The sequence below is a fragment of the Chrysochloris asiatica genome, unplaced genomic scaffold (genome assembly GCF_000296735.1).
Source record: "Chrysochloris asiatica unplaced genomic scaffold, ChrAsi1.0 scaffold00130, whole genome shotgun sequence".
Classification (NCBI taxonomy): Eukaryota; Metazoa; Chordata; class Mammalia; order Afrosoricida; family Chrysochloridae; genus Chrysochloris; species Chrysochloris asiatica.
Window position 1 is genome coordinate 4,905,481 of NW_006408648.1, and position 13,841 is coordinate 4,919,321.

A 13,841-nucleotide genomic window follows, 5' to 3' on the forward strand; every position below is an offset into this window, starting at 1 on the left:
TCATAGGATTGCCAAGGCTGTCAGTCTTCACAGAAGCAGACTGCCTTACTTTCCTCCCTCAGAGTGACTAGTGGGTTCAATCCACCTATTCAATTAGCACCTGAGAGTTCCACCAGTATGCCACCAGAGCTCGGTAACTATAAATACATGGCAGGATTGGGAAGTACAGGGAAAGGAACCAATTTTGATGGAGGGTGAGAATTAAATATTATTTAAATGACTCCTGGTATGACACTTTAGGATTAGCACTGAACTGTGAGTCACAAGGTCAGCAGTTCAAACCTACTAGCTGCTCCTTGGAAACCCTATACAAGGTCGCTATAAGTCAGAACCGATTTGAAGGCACTTAACAACAACAGGTAACACCTAGACTAAGACTGGCAGGAGTTTAATAAGCAGGGGGAAGTGGCATTGTAGGCTGAGGCACCTGCACAGTAAATGCCAAGGGAAGGATAGCATAGGGGTCTTCACGAGTGGCAGGTGATCCATTGTGGCTAGAGTATAGGGAGCCCACAAAATAAAGTCAGATCAGTGGGGCTATCAGCACACCTACGATGTCTGATGTTAACCTGCAGAGAACTCAGATCCATGCTAAAATCTCAGTGGAGAAAATCTTATTTCTCTACATTTTGGAGGGAAATGGAGCTTGCTTACTATCTCAGTGTGATATTAGAGTGGAGACCACTGGACTAGACTTTTCTTCTTACCCACACTGCAGTCATCCCCTCGCCAGGAAGGCGAGCACATACACCGATACCCACGACTGGTAGCGTCAGCGATGCAGCTCCCATCATGAAGACAAGGGTTCATGGCACAGCTATCAACTAAAACCACATTCCAGGAATAAAGCCATTAATCACACAGGAAATATAAAGGCAGCTCTAGGTAAATATTTAATTCTCCCAGCTAATGTTTGCTTCTCGCTTATTTCTGTTTACTCACCCTGAAAGGCCACACTCCTAGAATACGATGGTCCCCTGAGAGGTACAGAGGGCTGTGCAGTGGCCTGCCCACGGGTACTAGTTAATGTACACATATAAATCTGAGACCTCCGGATCCCTGGATATGAGGCTGGGTTCCTATCTAAATGCTGCTCACAAGTCACTCAATTCAAGACTCACAATCATACTACCTTTGTGATACTCAGGAAACTTACTTGAATCAAACATGTCAAGTGGGAAAAGCATTCCTAACCAATACATCCTCTTGACTGCATAGGACTTTATCAAAACCACAGTATCCACAAATTTCATATTTAACTGGGCTTCCACACATTGTTTTGCTCTCTATATATGGCAGTGGCATGCTCTAAAGGCCAAATCAAACCAAACCCACTGCCATCAAGACATTTCTGACTCATAGCACAGAGTACTATAGGACACAGTAGAACCGCTCTGAGATTTCCAGATGGTAAATCTTTATGGAATGCGCTAGGGGCCTCTTAATAAAGGTTTCTGATACTTAGAAAAACTGAAATCCACAGCGTAACTCCATTGTCTGCAAGAAGCAAATCAGTGGTGGCAGGAACAATGCAATCAAGAACTCTAACTCCAAAACAATAACTTTAAAAAACAAAAGGTTAGATTGGTTGAGTGTGAAACTGATGATCTGCTCTGTAAACTATCACTCAATTCACAATAAAAGCTTTAAAAACCCCCCCACCAAAACCAAATGGCTAAATCTAAAGGGGGCATTGCCATCCTTCATTGCTATCTTCACTATGACCTGAAAGCACTTGTATACATAGGAATGCTGCCACAGGACTGTGGTCCCAGTCAGCAATTACGCTAATACTCCCCCATAGTTATCCTTGTCATGACTGTGAATTAGGTTCCCTCACTCTCGTTAAAGGGTATTTCTGAAGTATGTTCTGCTATTGGAATATATTTGGCCTTTGGAAACGAAGCCTCATATGCTCTGAAGTAGGCTTCCAAATTTCCCTAGAGAATGATCCACCTTTCCTTTTCTAGAGATCTTGGATTACTGGTACAAAGGGGGCACTAATGCTTCATGTATTGTGGGGCTGGTGACAGCGGTGGTTTGTGACCCACCCCCTAATCCTGCAGGCTGATACTAGTGGACTCGTGAGACTCCAATAACTGAGCCCATGCTCTAGCTCCTTTTTTTTATCCTCCTGGTCTGAACAAGCCAAAAGAATAATTTTGAACATGACAACAAAAGATTTTATCATTCTACTTTCTTCCTTCTTTTTCTTAAACGTTCAAGAATCATTTGGATGACTTTTATTTGCCTCACACCAGCTACTTTACCATGAATATAAGGGTAACCTCAAGCACTATGTATAGGAGGAGCCTGTCTTGGAGTCACGATGGGGGATCCTACTGACAGACTCAACAGCTCTGATCTGGGAGCAGGCAGACTCATTCCGTGTCGCAGACAGACCATGTAAAGCTTCTTTACTTCAGTCTCCCCACACTCTGACCTTGGAAGAGTGAAAGTCATGCTTGAAAGCTCTTGCAATTATAAAGCATTAAAAGCTACAACTGCGCTATCTGCTACTGTCACATAAGCCAATGCATCCTAGCCTCTTCCTTCAGGAAGAATTATGGAACTCCGGGGTGAGAACATTAGGCCCACCGTAACATTATTTCATGGTTTAAGTGCTTCAACAGGAAGCATTTAGATCACAAAGCAGACATGTGCTACTTCAAATACATTTCTACACATTCACATGCATCTCAAGCCCTGTACAGCTCTCAGTGCTTGATGGAGCTTCCCAGTCAATGTGTGTTTGTGAGACTAAGTTTTACCTGAGGTTGGAGATGACAGTGATGTTGATGACTGTGTGCTGCCCTGAGCAAGGAATGTGGTAGATTTAGGAGTCAATACTTGAGCAGTAGAAACATCTGTGGTTTTGGGAGACGGAGATGCTCTGGAGAAATGTGAAGCTGGGCTGTGTTCTTCTGTAATGCCAAGTCTTGTGGCCAATTCTCTGGCTGTACTGGTGGGTGCACTGGTCAGAGGGACCAATCTGGTGGTAGCAGCTACATGAACTTGGGTCCTTTTGGTGGTGACAGCATCCTGTGTTGAGATTTGTGGCACTAGGATCTCAGGACTGGTTGGTAAGACCTGTTTCCTGGTTGTTGTCTGTACTGTTGTGGTACCACCCATCAGCATGACTGTGCTTGATGGGAGGCTGACCGTGGTCACGGGAGGATGAGATGTCTCGAGAGTAGTGGCTCTCAGAGCTGGAGGCATCTGAGCGAAGCTGGTGCTCATGGCTGGAAGGGTTTGCTCAGTAGAGGACTCTGTTAAGGCTGGAGGCAAAGGGACTCCTGAAGGAGAACTCATCGTTACAGCTTCAGCAGACGGTGTAGGCAAAGACACTTGGCTTGGTGACTTTGGCTCTATAATGATTTTCTGGTTTGGGTCACTCTGATTCTTAGGATCTTCTGTTTGACTATTATGGAACATTGCCTTGGATGTTGTCACTGCCCATGCCCTAACTGAAATCCCAGAAGTCTCCCTTACCCTGGGCAGGACTGGAGTAGAAGAGGAATGTGATAAACTTGTTTGTGAGCTAGAAGATGAGGCAGCGGTAGACGCCACCAAGGATATTGGTAAAGGTGATGGTGAGGAAGACAAAGACGGACTCGAGGTAGGCGTCAGTAGAGGAGCAGAGGTGCCAGTTGGTGGTAGGGTTGATGACAGCAATTGATGGGACTGTGACACTGAGGGCAGAGGCAAAGGGGGCTCTGATGGAGAAGATGAGTTATCAGCAGATCCAGCATTCAGGTCCAAAAGAACTAAAGTGTTTGGCACATTAATGGTGGGTGTGTAGGATGGAGGGTTGGGAGTACGCATAACTAGTGATTCAGTGGAAGGCTGAGCAAATCCCCCTTCATACGATGAAGCATTACTTCTTTCAGTCTGAGCATGAGAAGAGGAAGAATATTCTAAATGTGAAGAGTTGGAGACTTCGTTAGAAGAGGTTGAGCTCTTCCTTACATCCGAGGATGAACTGTTGTCTGTAATGGATAGTAATGCCCGCTCTCCTTTGGTGAAAGTAGATGAAATATAGGTGTGGTCTGTGTGGTCTCTGGAAGTCCTCTGGTCAGTATCTGTGCTGCTCACTTGATCGTAACTAATCCCAGTGACTGTAATGGGAAAAACCAAAGTTAGATCAACTATGCAAGTAAGAAACATAAAACAGAGAGATATTTCAATACCTTGTCTATGAATATAAGTAAGGTGAAACACTTCCTTGAGGGTTGGTTTTCAATGGCAAGCACTCTGATTAGGGACAGTATGGGAAGGCAGACCTGTCAATGTCTGTGCTGAGTATATTTACTCCTGTGAGGATCAGCAGCGGCAACAATGGAAACAAAAATAAAAGAGAAGTGGGGGCTAGAAGCCTAAGAATAGGGAATAGGTCCAAATTCCTTCCATATGCCTTTTTTTTTTTTTTAATCAAAGCAAATTGGTATCAGAAAATCTCATAAGATCCCCAAATAGAACAACTGTTATGTCTAAATGGGAAAAAGAAACTGTCCCAACTTTCCATTATGCATGACAAGATTATTTCTTTCCCAAGAGATTGGTTGCAGCCACAAAGTGGCTGGTCTTCTATATTTTAAGCCTTCTGACAAACACCATCCCAAATGCCTGTATGTATGTGTGTGCGTATGTGATGTGGGGAGGAACAGGAGAGAAGGGGGCTGAGGAGGGCTGTTCATCTTCCTAATGGAAGAGAAACTACAAAGTTCTCTTTATAAAGATCCTGTAAGGTACTTTCTGAAGTCCCGGTGTGGCATGTAGGATAAGCACTAGACTGCAGGGTCAGTATGAACTGCAAGGTGGGTGGTTCAAACTCAACTAGTTGCTCCTCGGAAACCTTGTACAGGATAGGTATGAGTCAGAACCCACTCGATGGCACTTAACAACAACAAAAGTACCTTCTGGGTTGACAGAAAACTTAATCATTCTAGGACTACGAGTAAATTGACAGACAGACTGCAGGAATGTGGGAAGAGATATTCTGCTGCCTGCACATTACCTCCAAGGGATCGCTGTGAGGCAGCCAGTGAACCTGAGATGGTATCTGTGTTCTCGGTCATGCCCAGGTGCTGAGTGGCACTCTCGGTTTCTCTGAGCACTGAGGCAGAGCTCCCTGCCTCCCCAGAAGTTGTGCTTCCATTGGTGAGAGATCGCAGGATCCGCTCTCCGCTTCCAGTGAAAGTAGCTGAAGTGTGTGGGCTCTGAAGAGGAGAACCGGAAACCTTTTCCAATGAACCTGAACTCCTTCTCAGCTCACGACTGTCTTCAATGGCTAAAAGAAGATTGAAAAAAGAATAATACAGGGATTGGTGATGTTGTCAGCGGCTAGTGAGTTGGCTTCTGATTCATGGGAAGCACACAAACAGCAGAACAGAACACTGTGTGGTCTCCACGGTTCCCACTGGCTGGTTTTCAGAAGTAGACCACCAGGCCTGTCTTCCAAGATGGACTTTTTATGGAGCCTCTACTGATTCTTGTTCATCATTATAGCAACACACAAGCCTCCACTGACAAACAGGTGGTGGCTGTGCATGGGGCCCACTGGTCAGGAATGAAACCCAGGTTTCCTGCATGGAAGACAAGAATTCTGCTATGGAACCACCACTGTACCGGAATATAGGAAGAGAGCAACACTACTGGACAGGAAATTGAGTCTCAGAAATAAGCCCTACTTCCTGAACTATGAGAGTCAAAACACTTCTCTATGAGTGGTTGATCTTGCAGCCCAGGAGTGGAGGACCCTGGGACCATCAAGGAAGAAGAGTAGAGGGTGGGACCCTATCCAGAGAAGCAGCGACGCCATGAGATGGAGGCAGAGATGATGGAGGCAGAAAGATGGGGACTGTAGACTCACGGTGGGAGAGGGGTTGTGTGCTGGCGGCTGGGGGACAGGCTTGTAGGGTGTACCCTTTGGTTTTTTGAGTGGTTATATATTCTTGAATACTTCGGTGTACATCCAAAAAAAAAAAAAAAAAAACCCCAGAGGGAATGGGAATGGAAGCAAATGCTGTTGAATGATGATGCATGGAGGGCATTGAAATCATTTCAATGAAATGAAATATGATAGGATGAATGTAATGCTAATGCTCTCCCACATAAACTATTACTCAACTCACAATAAAAACTTAAAAAACAAAACAACAAAAACCACTTCCCTATGCTATCCCAGGGTCTTTATGGGAAAACCAAGTACGTGTTGTTCTTACAAACATGTAGCAGTGACTGAAACCTCAAGGGGAACTATGGATCGGCATATCTGTTCAGGGAACTTGAATTTATGGGACAGTTTATTAATTACCTCAGTGAACAGGATCAATGCCGTATTTCTGCTTAGTGATAGATAATAAATAGAGTTTATGTCAGGAAAATTGGTGGTGGTGGCAAGGGAGGTGAGTGGTGGGTAAAAGACTAACGACCTTATTAAGGCTTCAGGTACTCTAAGAAGGCTCAGGAGGGAGACCCTTGGTACTCAGAAGGCTCTCCTGGTAAGACCTACAACTCATGAATTAACATGAGGCCTCTCATTCTACAGCGTCTTATATCTTTGCCTTAACATATCAGTGAGAAGTGGTATTGTAGTTGGGGGTTCAAGGTCTTTTTTTATTATTTACAATACACATGAATCTATATCCTTTTCTTCTTTTTGGGGGTGCATTTTAAGCTAAAAAAAAAAAGGAGCCCTGGTAGCACTGTGGGTTACGAGTTGGGCTGCTAACTGCAAGGTCAGCAGTTCGAATCAACCAGATTAGGCTTTTTCTGCTCCTGTAAAGACTAAGAAACCCTATACAGGGTTGCTATGAATTATAACTGACTTTACACACAACCACCACCATCAAGCTTAAAGAATCTTAGACTGAAAAGAGATCATAGATGATCAAATCAAATAAACCCCTTGTTTCAGACACGAGGAAAACAGAGCTACATACTTCACAATCTGGCTCTGAGAAAACAAGCTCTTTTCTAGACTCTTATTCCCATTCCTAGCCCTTAACATCCTATGGGCACACCTTGATAGATGTAAAGATGAGTCTCAGGTAAAAACCTGACAGGTATGAATTCACTGATAGGCAGGAATGAGAGTGGGGACAGGGAGTAGCACCGAGACAGCCAAGGAAGAGGGGCTCACCAGACCTAGACAAGTCAACCAGGGGAGGCTGAAGAGCTCAGGACAACTGAGCGCAATTTCTCCAGTTAAAGAGCAAAAAGGTCTTGGTTCTGGGAAATTAAACCCAGGCAAACAGCCATGTTATACAGACTTAACCAAGTGGAGAGTCATACCCTGAAGCAGGAGCTATATCTGAAGCCAAAAAAGGAACAAACTGTGGACACTAAATTGTATTCCAGCTTAGACCGATTCTGAGAAAGCAAGATACAGCACTGTTAACCCACCATGAGAAGTTTCAGGATTGTGGCTGTTACTTATCTAGGTCTTTATAATGGAGCTCTAAGATCGGCTCATACTGAAATCACATTTTCCAGACTAACCAACTGAGCATGAACTGCAGAGAGAAAGAGAACTAAAGAGATATACACAGGGAAAGGTCAAACAACACAAGGTCTTGGTCTGAGAAGCTAAAATTCTGAGCCCCATAATTGTTGTCGTTGATAAGTGCCTTCCAGTTGGCTTAGACTCATAGCGACCCTGTATAGGATTTCTGAGGAGCAACTTGGTGGATTTAAACTGCCAACGTTGCAGTTCAAACCGGCCTTGTGGTCCAGTACATTGTCCTACAGTGCCATACTAGGACTTTACAATGTGAGGGGGGAAAAATGATTCTTTTTGTTTAGGAGACAGAGGCTGTGTTTTCCATGCACAGACAGAGAAGCGCATAAATATCCTCCACCCATGTGTGGTCATTCTTTCATGATAAGCACATGCTTTTCCACTTCATGAGAGTGATAACAAATGCTAATTTCCTCATCAATTAGGACTCTCACATGTGGGAAATGGAGCTATTATTATTAGTGATGGAAAAGTACGAATTTAAGCCTGTGATAAGCCTAAATGATAAGTTAATGGATTTTTGCTTTAATCAACATATGCTTACATTGATAAGGCTGCTTAGAATTGTTTTTTCCTAATTGCTTTATATAAACATATGATCAAAAGAAACATTACAGTAAAGATTTCTCAAATAGAAAAGTTGGACTGACTCATCGAAATGCAAAACTTTTGTGCTGTTAATAATGTCATCAAAAAGATCAAAAAGATAACACACACAGAATGAAAGAGAATTATCTGCCTATTATGTATCTGAGAAAAGAGTACTATTCAGAATATACACTCTTACAACTACATAAAAAAATGGAAACTCGGAAAGCAAAGGATCTGCATAGACATTTCCAAGGAGAATATGTAAAAGGCCTATACGCACATGAAAAGACTCTAGATAGTCATTGTTGTTAAGTGCTATAGAATCAGTTCCAATTCAGTTATGCTATATAGCATTTCTGAGGAGTCGCTGATGAGTTTGAACCCCTGACCTTGCGGTTAGCACTTCTGTGCTTCTCCCACAGCACCACACCAGGACTTATTCAGTGCTGTCGAGTTGGTTCCGACCTATAGCAACTCTATATAGGGTTTCCGAATAGCTGCTGGTGAGCTTGAGCCACTGACCTTGTGTTTCAAACTCTGTAGTCCAGTGCATTAATCAACAGCTCTAGGAAAATGCAAATCAAAACGACAATATGATTATCACTTCATACTAGGACATCAGACTGGTTCAGAATGGTTCAGTCATGACCAATGGAAACAGGGGCAGTATATGGGTTGCATAGCAACCAAATTTCTTGTGTGACAGGTTTTGATCCAAGTAGGATTCCTGGTGTGGTGTTATAACGTAAGCACTGGACTGCTAGATGCAAGGTCAGAGGTTCAAACCAACCAGCTGCTCCTCAGAAACCATATTCAGGGAACTATGAGTTGGAACCAATTCAATGGTGCTTAACAACAACAAAGGAGTCCTGGTGTGGTGCTGTAGGCTAATGCGTCAGACTGCAAAGTCACTTGAACTGCCAGGTCGGTGGGGTTTCAAGCTCATCAGCGGCTCCTTGGAAACCCTATACAGAGTCGCTATGGGTCGGAATCGACTCGAAGGCACTTAACAACAATAAATCAGCAGTGTTCCACTCAATGATGGTGATTCAGCACACTGCTTTGAATGTATGTTGATGTCCATTATTGTTGTTAAGTGCCGTCAAGTTGGTGCCGACTCATAACAACCCTGTACAGGATTTCTGAGGAGCAACTGGTAGGTTTGAACCACCGAACTTGCGGCTCAAACTGACCTTGCAGTCCAACGCATTACCCTGCAGCCCCACACCAATAACCCAATCGTAGCAGGAAACTCTCAAGAGCCTGATTCAAGAGACTGCATATTGGCATCTACTAAAGCCACTAAATTGCATGCTTTAAATAGGTGATTTGTAAGGAATGTGAATTTTCTATCAATAAAGCTGTTTTAAAAAATAATAAAGGAAGAAAAGATTTCTTTTGATGAATGTCTAAGCCAAAAGTGAACGACCACTCATAAAAAAGGTGTCATCTTCCAGGAGCTCTGTGACTAAGGTATGGGGATGGGGATGGGAAGGAGCTCTCAGGTTCAACAGTTAAACACTTGGCTACTAACTGAAAGGTTGGTGGTTTGAAAGATCTGGCAACTGCTAGAAGTTTTTTGTTTATTTTAACCACCTGTTCTGCTCTGCTTACACATCTTTAAGCCTCAAAAACCCTATGGAGCAGTTCTATCCTGTAACACATGGAGTCGTTGTGAATTGAAAATATACTTGACCGGGGGATGGAGAGCAGGGAGTAGGAGAACATGAACCGAGGGGCAGGTGGCAGCACTGGCTCCTTGGAGATGTATCCTTGGAAGAATTTTGGAAAACAATAGAATTGAAATAGAATCTGTCCACAAACTTGTTGAAGCCCCCTCATATATGTAACAACCAGCTAAAAGAATGATTTGTGAATAATAAATCTAGAAGGACCCTAGAGTGCTTTGTCACTAACGCATGGCCTTACTATGCCACCTATAGTTCCTATTTGGTGCGAACAGGTAATGCACTTGGTACTATAATGGAAAGGTTGGAGGTTTGAGTCTATCCAGAGACACCTCAGAAGAAAAGCCTAGTGATCTACTTTCAAAAAATCAGCCATTGAAAATCTTATGGAGCATAGTTCTACACTGACACACACAGGATCACCATGGATTACATCCAACTTGATGGCGACTGGTTACTGGTGCTAAGCCATGAAGATCATAAACATAGAAGTCCCCTCTTCCCCTTGGGAGGTTCAGTTTTATTAAATGAAGACTCACTTGAACGTTCACCACGTGATGCTGAGAAATCAAGGTTTTCTGAGGAAGATGTAGACAAAGACTCTGTGGATGGTTCAGAATAATTTCTGTCACTCAAGGTGCTTCTTTCAGACTGTGGAGCAGAGTCAGAGGGGTGGGTCAAAGCTGAAGAGTTCACAGCTTTAGGGGATGAAGTTGAGCTTCCTGCTTCATTGACAAATGTCTTGCTGTTGATCAAGGACCAGTGTTCTGTGCTCTCTTCACCTTCAATGGATGGCACTGAAGATTGAGATACAGTCTCTGTTTGAGAAATGGAACTTCCATTGTTTGTATCAGAGTTGCTGGCCAGCTGATGTCCTCCAAAGGCTGTAAATTGTCACAGGGAAAAAAAAAAAATGCCACCATTACACTGATGTGAAAGAGTATCATCAACAACTGATTCCTCTAAGAATAGATTCCCTTTGCCAAAGAACACTGTTCAGCATTTGTTATATGCATAACTGGACATGTATTTTGATACTCGAAATAATTATTTCAGACCTTTCTACTGTCAACAAGACTGCCGTTGTTAAGTGCCCTGACACATATGAATCGGTTCTGACTTATAGCAAACTTGTATAGGGTTTCCAGGGAGCAGCTGGTGAGTTTGAACTGCCAACTTTGTGGTTCAAACTGACCTTATAGTCCAGTGCTTGTACTTAAATAAAAGGTGGTAAAGAAGGAACTGGAGTTCAGTGCTTTTAAACATTTGTAAAGTGTCAGAGTAACTTATAAGCTTGAATATTTATTCCCATAAAAAGTGGTCAATGGAGTTTGTGTGTCATTACGTCTAGCGAGTGTGATATGTATATGTACATACAGTGCAAAGTCAGAAGCATCCTTCTAAAAGAGTTCTGATATTGAAAAAGATCATCCTAATTCTGAAATACAATCTACTATTGCTGTTGTTGTTAAATACCATCAAGTTGGTTCAGATTCATAGCAACACTGAATAGGGTTTCCGAGGAGCGGTTGGTAGATTTGAATTGCCCAATTGTGGTTCAAATCGACCTTGTGGTCCAGTGCATTATTCTGCAGCGTCACACCAGAACGCCAATAAACTATTGGGAGTAAGCAAAAGCATGAATCTCTGAAATATAAAATTGTTTGTAAATATGATCAATACACAACAGATTTTAAAAATGGGCCAGCTCTTACTGGAAATACTATACTATGGAGTGAAAGGAAGATGGAAGGCGCAGTGAGAGCTCAAGGCTGAGGAGTCCGGTCTGCCATGAGTAAGCTGAGTAACCGTGTACTCACTACTCAACTCTTCCGAGTCTTTGTGTCCTCACCTATAGAAAAGTGGGCAGAGTGATAGCTGCTTGACTTAGTCTATAACGTTCTCGTAAAGATGAAAATCAAAATATAATAATGAGGTCTAACAAATAAAGGAATTCGTGTTATCGATGAACACACGTTGCAATTCAGAGATTACAAATGGTCTTGAAGCAATCTCTTAAGAAAAACTGTTTAGAACTGTTCATAATTAATTGATCAAGGAAATGTCAAATACTTACTTTGGGAATCACTTTGTCAAAATCCCACTGAGATCTCCAAAGATGTAAACCTAAATCCATTTTTCAAATACTTACTTGGGGAATCACTTTGCCAAAATCCCACTGAGATCTCCGAAGATGTAAGCCTAAATCCATTTTCTGTTGATGGTTCAATGAAGTCTCCATCCCCCAGATTCCCAGTGACTTGACTGTTCCTTCTTGAGTCCCATACAGAGGGTGAAGAATGTTCTGAAGCTGAAGTGGAGGCAGTTTCAGAGTCCTCAGGAAAGTGCTTGGTTTCATTTACAGGTCCCAGGTGGACAGGTAAAGACTGCAGCATCCCAGGGACACCGTCAGTGAGCGTGGTAGCCTCATGCAGACTGTCTGTCTGAGTGATCGAGGGACTGTTGAAGGTAGTGGAGTTATTTACTTCCTTTATACTTCCAGAAGCTAAAACATAAGAAAATAAGCTTCAAAACTCACAGAAATTTATAAAGAGCAAGGAAGTATCCAAATTAGAATAATGTTCATTAGATTTTAATAGATTAATCTGTGGACTGTGATTCAAATAGCCACCAAATATGAGAAGATGCCCAGTTTAGTCTTCAGGCATCAGGCAGATAGACAGCTACAAGGTAGAACCAAAATGAGATGCCATTTCACTTTCACCAGGATGGCTAAGATTAAAAAGAAAATCGTAACCTTTATCCACTGCTGGTAGGAATGTAAAATGGCACAGTCATTGTACAAAACAGTTTGATGCTTTCTCAAAACAATAAAAATAGAAGTACAATATGATCCAGCAATTCCATTCCCAGGTATATACCCCAAAGACTTGAAAGCAGAGACTCAAGCAGAGATTTGTACAACAATGTTCATTGTAGCACTAAAAGATACTTACCCTCTTAAATGCCCATCAACAGATAAAAACAACATGTGGTACATATATACAATGGAATGTTACTCAGCCAGTAGGAGAAATAAAATACTGATACATGCTATAATATGGTTGGAGCTGGAAGACATTATGTTGAAGTAAAATAAGTTGATCACAAAAGGACATATATTGTATTACCTGACGTAGATAAAAAGACAAGAAAGGGCAAATACATTGAGGACAAAGTTTACCGGGAGTGGGAAGGAAGAAGAAAGGGGTTAATGGTGACAAAAAATGTTGTGTTGAGTAAAGGTAGGGCTATATAGCCAATTACTGCTATTACTGTCAATAAGTTGTACATACCTGTCAAAAGTTGAACTGAACAAAAGGTGTGTGATATATTTACATAAATGACCAAAAAAGAAAAAAAGTTAAGTTACTGAGGCTGTTTAAATCAACTTAAAACCTCATGGGATTTGGTTCCTTGGTCTCTAAGTTTAAGGGTCATGAATTCATGGGACATCACAGTTAATTGGCCGAATGTGAAGAAGAACCTTCTAGTTCTTGCAAAGTGCCTGGGGTCTTGAAAGTTTTCAAGCAACCATGCACAGTACAACAGTTGATCTCTATTCACCTGGAGTAACAGAGTGAGAAGGAGAGTCCGGGACAGGTGGAGGAAATGGAATGTGTGGCTAATTGCCTCCAGGAACTACTGCCTCCTTTGCCATGAGACCAGAAGAACTGGATGGTGCCCAGCTACTATAACTGAACATTGTAGTAAAAAATTCTATAGAAGACCCCTCAGAAAAAACCCACTTTCAAGACTAAGACTAAGAATACACGCTCTGAATGGTGACCATGTTCGTCACTGATAAGGGGAAGTGAGGGAAAAACAGCAATGAAGCTGCAAGCTAAGCCCTACAACGTTCAATAGACTCTCATGAACCTGGTGGAGACCTGGTTACCCAGCAGTGTGGCAAGACCTGGGGACTGTTTGGCCCAGAGTCAGTGACATAGCCACAGAGGACTAGAGTGGAGAGTGAAGCGTCCAGCTGATAAGAAGAGAAGGCATATGCACAAGAACACCCACACTTGCAGATAATACCC

At 42.5% G+C, this 13,841-nt stretch overlaps 1 protein-coding gene across 1 annotated transcript in view; it reads right to left on the reverse strand.

The window, feature by feature from the left end:
- The window catches only part of HEG1 (heart development protein with EGF-like domains 1), a 75,609-nt gene that overhangs the window by 42,978 nt on the left and 18,790 nt on the right, over window positions 1–13,841 (reverse strand). Inside the window, exons 4-7 of the mRNA XM_006869430.1 lie at window positions 11,954–12,307; window positions 10,341–10,685; window positions 2,772–4,118; window positions 708–824 (exon numbers count right to left, since the gene is read on the reverse strand). Coding sequence (XP_006869492.1) covers window positions 708–824; window positions 2,772–4,118; window positions 10,341–10,685; window positions 11,954–12,307 — 2,163 coding nt within the window. The remainder of the gene's footprint in view (window positions 1–707; window positions 825–2,771; window positions 4,119–10,340; window positions 10,686–11,953; window positions 12,308–13,841) is intronic.